This window comes from Equus caballus, chromosome 26 (assembly GCF_041296265.1).
Source record: "Equus caballus isolate H_3958 breed thoroughbred chromosome 26, TB-T2T, whole genome shotgun sequence".
In the NCBI taxonomy this organism is placed as follows: Eukaryota; Metazoa; Chordata; class Mammalia; order Perissodactyla; family Equidae; genus Equus; species Equus caballus.
This window is the reverse complement of record NC_091709.1, coordinates 15,210,999-15,223,885: the sequence shown is the minus strand read 5'-3', so window position 1 is coordinate 15,223,885 and position 12,887 is coordinate 15,210,999. Positions and strand designations below refer to the sequence as shown.

General features: G+C 35.4%; 1 protein-coding gene across 1 annotated transcript in view; it reads right to left on the bottom strand.

The window, feature by feature from the left end:
- Positions 1–12,887, bottom strand: part of GBE1 (1,4-alpha-glucan branching enzyme 1) — a 245,737-nt gene that overhangs the window by 121,781 nt on the left and 111,069 nt on the right. The window contains 3 exon segments of the mRNA NM_001081940.3: positions 3,021–3,111; positions 5,388–5,523; positions 6,352–6,477. Coding sequence (NP_001075409.1) covers positions 3,021–3,111; positions 5,388–5,523; positions 6,352–6,477 — 353 coding nt within the window.

Sequence of the window (12,887 nt, the reverse complement as noted above, 5' to 3'; positions counted from 1 at the left end):
TCCTGTTCACACACCTGGCCATCCCTTCAAGTGTGTATGGTTGGGGGTGGAAGGCTCTTAAAAGCATTTCTCTGAATGACCTTGGTGCCTTGATTGAGGCAATCCCTCCTGCACTTACATATTCTCAAACTAGAACGCCCTCAGGTATGAGAAGGCCAAGATAATATGCCATGTCTGTCACCAAGCAGAAAAGATGGGTAGCTCACATGCACATAGTCTGTGTTAAAAGCAGTTTTCTAGTCTGCATGAAACAGAAAACAAAAATCACTCTGAAGAGGAAGGCCTTTCTTAACCCATGTAATAGCTCGATATTACAGTCTTCCACAACTTTCCCTTTGAAATAAATAATCATTCTTGTGATAGTCTGTTTTCTCTCTGCCTCACTAAACCATATGCTCCTTGAGGGCAGGGGATGTGACTGTCTTCCTTCCCATCATATTGTATGATGTTTAGTGTAGAACAGGTCTCCTGATAGCCAACTCCATTGGGCAGCAAGAGCTATCTTTAAAAAATAGAAATACGATCACGTCATCCTCTACCTAAAATCATACTTGCACTCCCATTGTCCTTAGGATAAAGACCACTGCCCTTATCATCACCTACTGCACTGCCTAATCTGGCTCCTTGCAATAACTTTAGACTTATCCTATGACCCTCGACCCCTTCCTCTCCTTATCCCAGCCACCTAGACTTTTCCACTCATTGAACAGCAAGTTCAATGAATGAACAGCCCTAAAGTTTCATTCATTCATTCATTTGTTTGTTCAACAAATACTTAAGCTATCTACCACGTGTCATGGAATTTTCTGTGCTCTGGGGATTCGGCATTGAGCAAAATAAATATCACTGCCCTTATAGAGTTGACATTTTAGTTGGGAGACAACAAATAAGCAAAATACGTGGAATGTCAGATAGCAATAACTTCTCCAAAGCAAAATGAAGCAAAGCCACTGGGGGGAAGGGCAAGTTTGCTGTTTTAAATAAGGTCATCAGTGAAAGTGTCATGAATAAGCAATATTTGAGTGAAGACCTGAAAGAATTAGGGAGCAAGGTACGCAAATACCTAAAGGGAAGAATGATCAGAGAGATGGGGCACTGGAGACAGAAATGAGCTAGAAGCATTGGAGAATAGCAAATAGGCTGGTGTGGCTAGAGAGGAATGATGAGGAAAGAGATGAGCCCAGAGAGTCAGCCAAGACCTTGATCACATGAGGTCTTATGGACCAATATAAGGCCTTTAGCTTTTATTCTGAAAGAGACAGGGAATCATTAGAAGGTTCTGAGCAAGAGAGTAACACGATCTGACTTTTATTATAAAATGGTTCCTCTGGCCACTGTGCAGAAAGTTGTCCACATGTATGAAGGGAAAGAAGGCTAGAGAAACGGTATGAGGATAAGAGAAAACAGTGACCAATTAATAATCCACGTAAGAGATAATGGAAACCTAAAACAGGGTGGGAGCAGTTGAAGTAGCAGGTTTGGGTTACATTTTGAAGTTACAGGTGGCTAGGTTTTATGACAGCTAGAGTGCAGGGAGGGACAGACAGGGAAGAATCAAGTATAATGCAAAGATGTTTGGCTTGAACAACTGGAAGATGAAGATGTCCTTTATTGAATTAGGGAAGATGCAGGACGAGGAGGCCGGAAGAGAAGATCAGGAATCTCATTTGTTAAAGTATGAGTTTAGTATGAAATATGTTAAGTATGAGATACGTATTTGATATCCCAATGTCAAACACATACTGTTTGAAATTTACAACAGAGAAGAGGACTAGAGAGTTAAATTTGGGAGTTGGCATATAAAGTCTATTTAAGCCATAGGAATAGACGAGAATTGATGAGATCCCCAAGGTACTTCACATGGATACAGAAGAGAATGGAACCAAGAGCTGAGCATTTGGAGATCCAATCATTAGTGGTCAGAAAGGGCAAAAAAATAAAGAAGAAGCAACAAGAGAAGTGGGAAAAATAACAGGAGGGTATAATATTCTGAAATCTGAGGAAATAAAAAAGTTCCAAGAAGGTGGGAGTAACCAATTGTGCCAAATGCTGACAGTCAAGTAAACTAATAACCGACCATTGGACTTGACGATGTGAAGGTCATGATTTCACAATTTCAGTGAAGAGGTAGACAGATGACTTGGAATGAGTTCAAGAAAGAACAGAAGTGAAGGAATGAGTGACAGTAAGTACAGATAACTTATTCAAAGAGAACTAGTATAAATAAAAACAGGCAAATGGGTCAATGTTTTTTCCCCAACATCTGGAGTGCGATGCACCTACTCCCACTTCACTCCTGCCCCCAGTTAACCTTTCATCATGTTCTAGATCGAGTTCCAACATCAGTTCAAATCTTAATCTAAACTGATCAGACCTCTGATTCTATACTACTACAGTACCCTGTCATTTTCTTCGTAGCTTTTATTACAGGTAGAAATCATAATATGTATGATTATTGGATTAATGTCTATATGCCACCACAGTGTAAGCTGCATGAGGTGGAGACAGTATTGAACTTGTTCAGCTTGATGTCATTCAGCTCAGTACTTCCTCAAATGCATAGTATTTCTTCCCAGAGAGCCATATTCCTTGTATTTCAACATGGAAGAAGGACAGTCCTTCTGTGGGTAGTATATGTCCTACCAAGGGCTTCCTCAGTCACCTTCCTACATGAGTCAACGGCTTTCAACAAAAGGCTGTGAGCTCTGGCAACAATGGCTTCCATAAGACATGATTCTCTGACTAAAGCTTGGGCCTCCAGGTGCAAGACAATTTCAGCAGGTAATTGCATATTCTTTATTAGAAATCATTTCAAGAAAAGCAACATTAAATCAGGGCCAATCTTTCAGGCTAGATGGAAAGAAAGTCTATGATCTTAGGAAGAGAAAATGTTCAGCTTCTGTTAGCTCTGTTAACCCTAAAATAAGTTACAAAACAACATCATATAAAATGTAAAAATTAGTTTTATTTTTTTATTTTTTGTTCAGATAAGAACGGATATAATGAGTCTTTCATTTTACCTTGACGCTGCAAAGAAGCTTGTGATCTGGTAACCAAAACTGGCGTAGTAAGCGTGCTCCATGATTGCCATCATCTGAATGCAGTTGTATCCTATACAAGCAAAGGTCAAGCAGAGATTAAAGCCACATTAAAAAGAAAAAAGTAATAAAAAAAAATATAATACAGCATCCTCATTCTAAAGACATTAAATTTTACATAAAATCATTTACATGTAAATGATTTGATCATTTTGAAAAGTTCTACTACTTTACCATCTTTTGCCTGTCTGACCTTCTAACACAAAATTGGACAGTTAGTTCTTGAGGGTTACACTCTAACAAGCTATTTGAAATGTCTTCATTTTAACAAGTAATAAACGATATGCAAATATACATTTAATTTGGATTCAGAATATTAAAGATGGCAATCTGCATCTTCTGAACTTCAGTTGCACTTGTAATATTCATGCTGAGGATTATGAACGCTAAATAAAAGTAACTGATTGCATGCCGTATTCTTTCTCTCTTACATTTTCCCTGTATTTCAGTGATTGCTGCCATATAGCAGAGACACGCCAGCAAACCCTTCTTCCACAGGGCGGCTTCCACGGAGCGGCATTGAGTCTCCCACTTTCCACTATTTCTTGGACCTATAGAATTACTCAAGTTGCAGGTGTGCACAGAAGTGCAAGCGCGCATGCGCACACACAATCTCTCCTTTCTCGGTCCGAAAATGTTTTGCTCTAACACTAAATGAAGAGACTCAAAAACGTAGGTATTGTATTTTTAAAAGTCCCTAACACTTAAAAGTATTTACTAAAGTATTTTTAACATAAGCAAATAATCAGGGAAGAAGAAACTTTTGGTCTCTAAAAAAAAAAAAAGGAACTAAAAATGTCAGGTTTTCTTCTTCAATGTACAATTTGGTAAAATTTCCAAATATGATTTGATTGCTTTGAAAGTCACATTTCCGTAACATACATGGAAAATATTCTTATTCTGTTCTCAAAGTCCAATTCATGTCAATATAGCTTCTCGTGCACGTATCTCAGCACATAATTAACATTGGAACAAATACAAATTCACATTCAGAATTCGGGATTTGTAAATTTAAAGGATAATATAAACTTCATGGTTCACAGTCTGCTGAAAAGTTATTATTGTTGGCTTTTTTATTGTTAAAAAAAAAAGATCAAATTAACTCTATCAGGCCTGATAGTGGTACCAGATAACTGCTCAGATAACATAAATCAATTATATACTTCATAACAAAATATAGTTTGTAGTTTATTTCCCTATTATGCAATAAATATTATTCTTATGATCAAGCACCAATATATAGCTTTTATTATTAATTTTATGGCATTAATCATTCTGGATTGCTTGATGTTCAGAGTACTGGCTGAGACAACTCACACACAAAGAGGAAGGAGAACCTTATTCTTCCGAACCTTGTGCAAGAACTTGGTCATAAACCATTTACTACATTACAAAAAGACAAAACATCTCAAATACAATAATTTTAATATAATTTCTATTAAATATAATTAACATTAAATTCTCCACACAGTTATTTAAGTTTGGTTTCTGGAACTTGATCCCATCATCACAGATCATTAGGATCCATATATAACTGGAAACTTTAACCATGAGTTGCAAACCTTTCCTCTAGCCAAAGTTTAGACTGCGTACTAGAGCAGAATAATCACATGTTCTTTATCCTCCTGCCTAGCCATTGGAGCAGGTGCTAAGATGCTGTGAAATGATAAAAAAGCATTACCTATAAAAAGAAAAATGCCAGATTTAAAGCATACTAGATCAAAAATTCAGCAGTACTCTATTCACTCACCTGGTTGCACCTAAGAAGACAAGGTTTGTGTCGTTTCACTCCAATATACAAATACCTAGAACAATGTGTCTCACATAGGGGATGCACCATAGATATTTGTCAAATAAGTCATCCAGACAAGAGCCACAGATACAATGACTCTGATACAAACTGAGTTCCAGTCACCTTACGAAAGTAAGATGTTTTTCCCTAACAGACTAAAATGAACAGGCTATAATCAACGACCACTCAACTTGATAAAAGTTCCCTCCTGGAGAAAAGTAATTACATATTTATCTACAATTTCTCAAGCCATCAGTTCACATTACTTAAAACTGAAATTGGAATAATATCTTGAATTCTTTTGCTCTATCTTATTCCGTTTCTCTTTTCTATGCTATCACTATTACAGGGCAATCTGAGAAGCCTAAAATAAAATGCATTTCTATTACATATTTAATCACTTAGCACAAAAAAAGAGACACCTGTAATTAGCTTTTCTAATAAGAGAACAGATTTATTAAAATTTTAGCTGAATAAAAATCACAGTTATTCCTTACCAAGGCCTTTGATTCTTGGTAGTACGTTGCATGTAAAATGTTTATAAGAAGCTATTTTTCCTTCATGGGAAGAAATTCCCACATGAGATTCATAAATTCTTAGACTTCTTGGCTTCTTTGGTCTGGAATGCTTAAACTACAGAAGATAAAATTACATATAGAATGAGACCAGAAAGCAGGTGCGACACCAGTTGATCAAGCATGTTAAATGACATGGTAAATCAACTCAGTCAAATACTTGAGAACTATTTTTGCATATAAAAGGCACTGGCTATATCCATTAAATTTTCTTTTGGAAAAAAAATCCTTTTTAGGATCACGTTAATGAACCTATTTTAAAAGAGTAATCATGTAATGGCTTATGCCTTATCATTGAGTGAAGATATATTTTGAGCCTAAGCCTTAGAGAAAACATAAGAGCTGTGAAATGCATACATAATTATTAAATGCAAAGCATTTATCAACAACTCCAATAACTTAAAGGACAGAAAAGTGAGTTCAAAGACACCTATAACTCTTGTCAATAAGACAGGCTTAGAAATTACCCTAATTAATACAGTCATGGGATGTCTTTGCTATTCCTTGTTCCTAAGGAGACTGATCCTGCTTCAAACCCATGACAGTGAGAAATATACATGACTGAAGAGTCTGATGAATCAGAAATTACAGTTAAAGTTAAAAAAAAATTATTAGCCCTTAAAGTCAGTCTGTAGAAATTGAGTTTTCTTTCCCCCCTCAACCTCAGAAACACATAAAAAAACAAAAACTCACTTCTGTATTTTATTGGCTACAGGTGACAGACTATAATATATGTATGTACAGCATAATGGGTGCACTATAATGTAAAATATTAAACTAGTGGTGAAGAGAGAAATTGATCATTACTATAAAAGTTATAAAAGTAAAAATTAATTTTCCTAGAAATATTGGAACAAGCATTTATTTAAAGATTTGTTGTTCTCACTTTATATGGCTGTTCTGGATCCCAGTGTATCCAATCATAATTCACATTACCACTTTCACGAACCACATACTTCGCCCACGGTGAAATACGATACAAGATCTCTCCACTTTTACTCCTAATAACTACCTAAAAAGAGAGTGAGATGTTATTGCTTTAAAATACTTTCAGAACTCTAAGATAACGCATAACAGTTTGTGAGCACTGCTGCAAGTCAGAAAAGGAGGAATGATCTCAAGAACCTGAACTACCATGCAGATGGGTGACCTTAAAGATGTTTCAATTCCACGACACTGTATTCCGAGTATGGTTTACCATATAAAACCAAAAAAAAACCCATTCCTATATTTGCCAAAAGTATCACTATTGTTATCAGTAATAAAAAATAACAATAAAAACGCAAACACACTTTTGACTGAATCCACCCTTGTAGACTTAGTACTACTTTGAATTGATCAGCATGGTTAGATAGCAAAGTGAGCTCCATCCATGGGGCTTCCGAGTGATTGAAATTACAGCATTTTTCAAAGTTTTCATTTTTCAATAAAACAATGTAAAAGTAGGTAGAGTATGACCAAAAGTGTTCAGATTAGGAGCTACGGTATGCTCTCAGGATTGAGAGAGAACATACTCTTTAGTCTCCTTTAATAGAGAAAACCTCAAGTATGCATAATTCTTGGTATTTAAATATTGGTCTAGCACTTTATAGTTTAGAAGACTTTGATAGTCACATCTCACTTGATTTCACAGAATCTTTATAACCCAAATATTAAGTGAGATTAAGTGAGTTGCCAAAAGTCCCAAAGACACCAAGCAGCAGAGCCAAAAGCTGAACACAGAGCTTCTGACACTCACTTCCTTGCTCTTAAATGGCAACCACAGCGCTTCCTTCAGATACCAAAAAAGAATAAATCATGACTTATAACGGAAGGGGCAGGTGAGGGGTGAAAACAAACATCTAACTTATATGAACTCAGTTCTTTCTCCTTCATTATGCCTCCCATTTACTGAAGCCAATCATAGCAATGCGTTGCTACTATTCAAGTAATTATCACAAAAACATGAATGAATAGGATCAATGCCACTTCAGGAGTATTTTATCCCAAAAGATATGTCCCTTAAGCCACATGAATTTCTAGTATAATATACAATAGAGATACGTTTGAGAGAAGGTCCTTTTGCTCTCTCATCAACCCAGAACAGACTATGGTAAAATAAAATGCTAGAAATCAGTTTTCAATGAATAGCTAATTCATTGAAATCACTCCGCCTAATCCACCCATATCTTTTCCCTCTTTTGCAAATGGTTCTACAGCTCCTCCAAAGGACAAATATGAACCAATCATTATTTTTGCAGGTATCTGTTGGCAGAGAGAATATTTGAAACTTTAAGAACGTAAAGAATCTCATGCTGAATATAGTTTCCACATTCTCTGGAACACTGTGTATCCTGCTATGCACATGAATGTCTGCAGAGACTACTGAGAGATGGGTGTGAGAAGGAACAGTCCCTCCATGGGTCTCTCACACACCTATATATTCTGCTGGGTGAGTATACCGAGAATACAAGGCCCTGACTGTCACTGGCAGGCCTTCCTCAGGGTTGTGTTTGTAGCAAGAAACCCTGGGGAATGAGGTGATGTCTCCCTTGAAGACACAAAACAGGCTTGCTTACTGCATGCTATAAAAGAATAGGTTGCCCGAGATGAATAGTCCTTAGCTATGATGCAAACCAACTGTGTGAGTAGCATCTATCTGAACCACATAGTGTCATGGGACTTGGAAGACGAGAGGAGCCAATGCAAACATGATGCTCATACTGCTTACTATGCTGTCAGTAATAAAATCATTTGTCTCTGACTCAGGAGTCCCATGTTTTCTGCCAGAATGCAAGAAACAGTAACAAGTTAATTTATAAGCTTGTACACAGGGTAAACCCAAAGTGCAGTCATTCACTGAATGACTCCAATATTTTGTTTCCAAAAGTTCTGTTTCTTGCTTCCCAACAGTCATTTCTATTAGTGCTGCTTCTTGGGGTGGAAACTTAATTACCCAATTCCTTCCTTCTTTCTTAGTAACAGATTATATATAGCCTGGGTTCCCGAATGATAAGTAAAACAAAGCTCCCGGCCAAGTCTGGAATACTTATCTGTGATCATTACATAAAAGGCAAAGAAATTTTTCTGTTCTTTAGACCCCTGAATTTTGGAGGTCCTTTTGTTACAGCAGTTTAGACTTTCCTAAACAAATGCACTTGCCTGGGGAAGCCACCTCACCTCACTTTGGACTTCCTGTTCCTAAATTGTTGTGGTAACCAGCTGAGAGTATTATAACAAATCTAAAGAAATCTAACTTGAGAGACATTTCAGTGGGTAAGGAATATAATCTTTCTTGACTAAACCTTGCTCACAAAACATTTTTGAGGGGTTCGGGGGAGAAAAGGCTACTTTTTAGATTTTTTCTCTTGAGTTCAGATTCAGAGGAAAGATTTTTTTAGATGATGAGCTAAGATTTTATACCATTTAACTTACAACCTCAAAAAAGCACATGATATATAGCAAACTGACAAGAGCGAGCCAGCTTGATTGATCTTTCAATGAGAATAAGTCTAATAGCTGATGGGTAGAAGAGTTCACATAACACTACCAAATAAAAAGACTTTTACACTGCTAGTATGCATATAAAATAGTATAAAAGTTCCAAACAGCAATTTGGCAATATACATCAAAAATTCAAAATAAGTTATTCTCAATGACTCAACAATTCTAATTACGGAAGTTTGCCCCGTGGAAATAATCAGACATGTGTCCAAAGAACTATATCCTTGTCTATTAATTTTAGTGCTACTTTTAATAGCAAAAAGTGAAGGAATAATGCACAATTGTTAAAAATTATACTATTGAACTATATTGAAGGCAGCAAGAAAATTCGTCCAAGTTATAAAGCTGTGTTACACAAGTTACATGCCGTGTGTATCTTAAATATATCGGCACAGTGTTAAAAAAAAATTTTGAAAATACATCAAATCATTCAAAAGAATATATTAATGAAAATAATACCACAATGAATTTTTTTAGAATGTAAATAAGACACTTTGTAAAACTGTAACATTTTGCAACATTATAAAAAAATGTATCAGGCTCCTTTAATGAGCCAAATTAACCCTTTGGCTTTGGGGAGGTTACCATCAAAGGACATTTTTAGGGGCCAGACCCGTGGCCAAGTGGTTAAATTTGTGCACTCCGCTTCAGTGGCTCAGGGTTCACTGGGTCGGATCCCGGGTAGGGACCTACACACTGCTCATCAAGCCATGCTGTGGCAGAGCCCACATGGAGGAACTAGAAAGACTTGCAATAAGGATATACAACTATGTACTGGGGCTTTGGGGAGGGGAAAAAAACATATTTTTAGATTAAATAGGGAAGTGAATAAAAGAAACTCGTACTTGTGCAAAAGTCAAATTGACTTAATGAACTGTATGAAGTCAAATTTTATTGAGAAAATGACATTTAGAACTCAAATATACAATGTAAGAAAGAATTTAGTAAAATAGTGAAGACGTAAAAAAACTTTGTGTATTCATTCTAGGAATCATTTGAAATGTTTCTTGCCAAAGAATACTGTTCCTATGGACTGGAAAATTACTGAGATAAGATGCTCCTCAGGCGGCCAACAATTGTATATAAAAACAGTGGATGTGTTCAGCTGGTTAGCAGTGTTAGCATACTCTGAAAACCAGTATTGAACACAACACTGGGCTTCATGAGTGAATGTGTAATAGACCAAGAGAAAAGGCACAGGTACTAAATAATATAATTCAATTTGCCCAGATTATACTTCCAAAATCACAACTGTGTGCTATGAGACGAACCTTTTCCTTAAAAAAAAATGCTTAAAGAGGGATGTAAAAAAAAAAAGATATTGAGGGGCCAGCCCTGTGGCAGAGTGGTTGAAGTTTCATGTGCCCTGCTTCAGTGGCCCAGGTTTGTGAGTTCGGATCCTGGGTGTGGACCTACCACACTCATCAGCCATGCTGTAGAGGTACGTCACGTACAAAAAATAGGGGAAGATTGGCACAGATGTTAACTCAGCACTAATCTTCCTCAAGTGAAAAAAAAAAAAGAAGAGGAAGATTGGCCACAGATGTTAGCTCAGCATGAATCTTCCTCACCAAAAAAAAAAAAAAAAAAAAAAAAAAATCAAGATACTGATCAAAATAACTATTGTATGGGGCACAGGTCAAAATAAATAACCAAATAAAGTCATTTGTAATTTATAATATCTACTGTAACTAACATATATTCAAATATATAAATATATAATAAATATAAAATATATAAACACTAGATATGCCATACCATACTAGTGTACAATGTTGAATACCAATATTCTACGTGTGTGTTTAAATGTGATTAAAATATCCATGTGTATGTGTAGAGAGAGAGAAACATACACATACATTCAAAACATATTGTAATCTATTCTTAGGCAATTTTTAAAATGTTTTATATATTTGAAATATATTTGACATATAACTGTAAGTTTAACACACTGATATATTGTAATATGATTTAAGTAATTTTTAGAAGTGGGTGGGATCAAAATAAAGAAGAGAAATTGTTAGAAAAAGTAATCAAAAGTTCACAGTTAAGTAGGAAAATAAGCAATATCTGAGAGGGGAATCTGGCGATTCTACCAATGACCAGAATCCTGAAGAAATAAATGTGTTTTTAAAATGTACAAATAACGTAGTATAAACAATACTTTAAAATGTATAGATATAATTACTAAAACTTTAAGATAGCTTAATATAATTTAATCTCATTCATAATTTAATCTCACTTTAATTCAACTCAAATTTTACTACAAATCTTTATCTTTAAAAAAAGCAAAAAAGAAGGGAAATGAGTCTAAATTTTATTCATAGGTTTTGTTTGTTTGTTATTTCTACTAGGCCAATTTTAAGATTCTGTGAGAGTATATAAGAAAGACTATCTTTGCCATTGTGGGAGCTGAAAACAGTCCCCCAGGAGATGCCCACACTCCTACTCTCTACAATCTGTGAATGATACTCTATATGGCAAAAAATGAGTCTTTGCAAATGTAATCAAAGAAAGAATCTTAGAGGGGAGAGACTAACCAGATTATCCAGGAGGGCATCATATACATGCCTAGAAGAGGGACGCAGGGGAGACTTCACACACAGACAGAGGAGGAAAAAGGAACGTGACCAAGGAGGCCAAGACTGCAGTCACGAAGACACTCCCATGTAATTATTTTCAGAGATTGAACAAAAAGAATCATTCTCTACATGATGCAAATAAAAGCTCTAAATTTATGATAAGGAAAAGCTAAGGGGCTATTTTTTTCTACCTAATACCTGATATACCTGCTTCATTAAACAGAGATGTGACTATTTAAATAAACAGATAATCAGTTGGCAAAAAATAATAATGCATATTGAATAAATTGCATTCTGAATTTTCTAATTAGCAATATCAGAAATACTGTCCAATATTAAAAGGTATTTCATTATGAACTTTGAGTTTATATGTCAATTAATGAGGGAAGAAAATCAAGACACCCATAAAAGCATCGAGGCAGTTTTCTGATAATAGTAAGGCCCTGACATGCAAATTACCACTTTGTGGATGCACTCTTATAAAACTACATATAACTGATTGGTAAAACTATATAAATTATGGTTACATATGGGCTATAATTGACATACCATTGTTTATATATTGAGCCTGCTATAAGTAACAAATAAACATAACTCTATTATTTGAATTTTTTAAAATTTTCTGTTAATTTTACCTGGATACTGAAGTTCATACATTTTAGAGATCTCCATCTTTGTTTCACAATTTAGTTCATAATTTTCAGTTAACCAAACAACCTTACACAAGTCATGGGCATATCAAATCATCAAAAATTATCACAACTTTGTGATGTACTTTCTGTCTACCACGTTCAGGGATTGAGAGAGGCGGAGAAGAGATGAAATGATTAGATTAAGCCCCTTTAGCTCTTATGTTTCACAGTCCTGGACACTATACAAAAGAAAAGGCGATACCCTTCTTAGCAGTTTAGCTGAGAACAGATAGAAAGCAGCTGAACTTCAAAAGTAATAACCTAGTGATGATTTTTCATTGGCTCCCAGTATTTTAGCTTTGTGTGGGATTTCTTATTTTAAAACATGCCATCACAATTCAGTTTTTTTTCCTTTAATAAGAAACAAGAAACCTTTCCAAGGCTGAACCCAGTAACAACAGTTTGAATAGAAACAGTTAAAAGATTTATCTCACAAAAAGGAAGCCATTTATATATATATATATCCTTCCTTAAAAGAAAACATTAAGCATACTACCCTCGCAAGATAAATCTGTAACGTGACACAAACAAGTAGCAAATCTAATAATACCAAACTTAGGCATAAAGGACACTAACGTACAGAACAAAAAGAGATTATTTTTGAGGCATAATACTCATAGCTACTTTGCTCCTGATTGAACAGCAATTATAGAATTACAGAGATA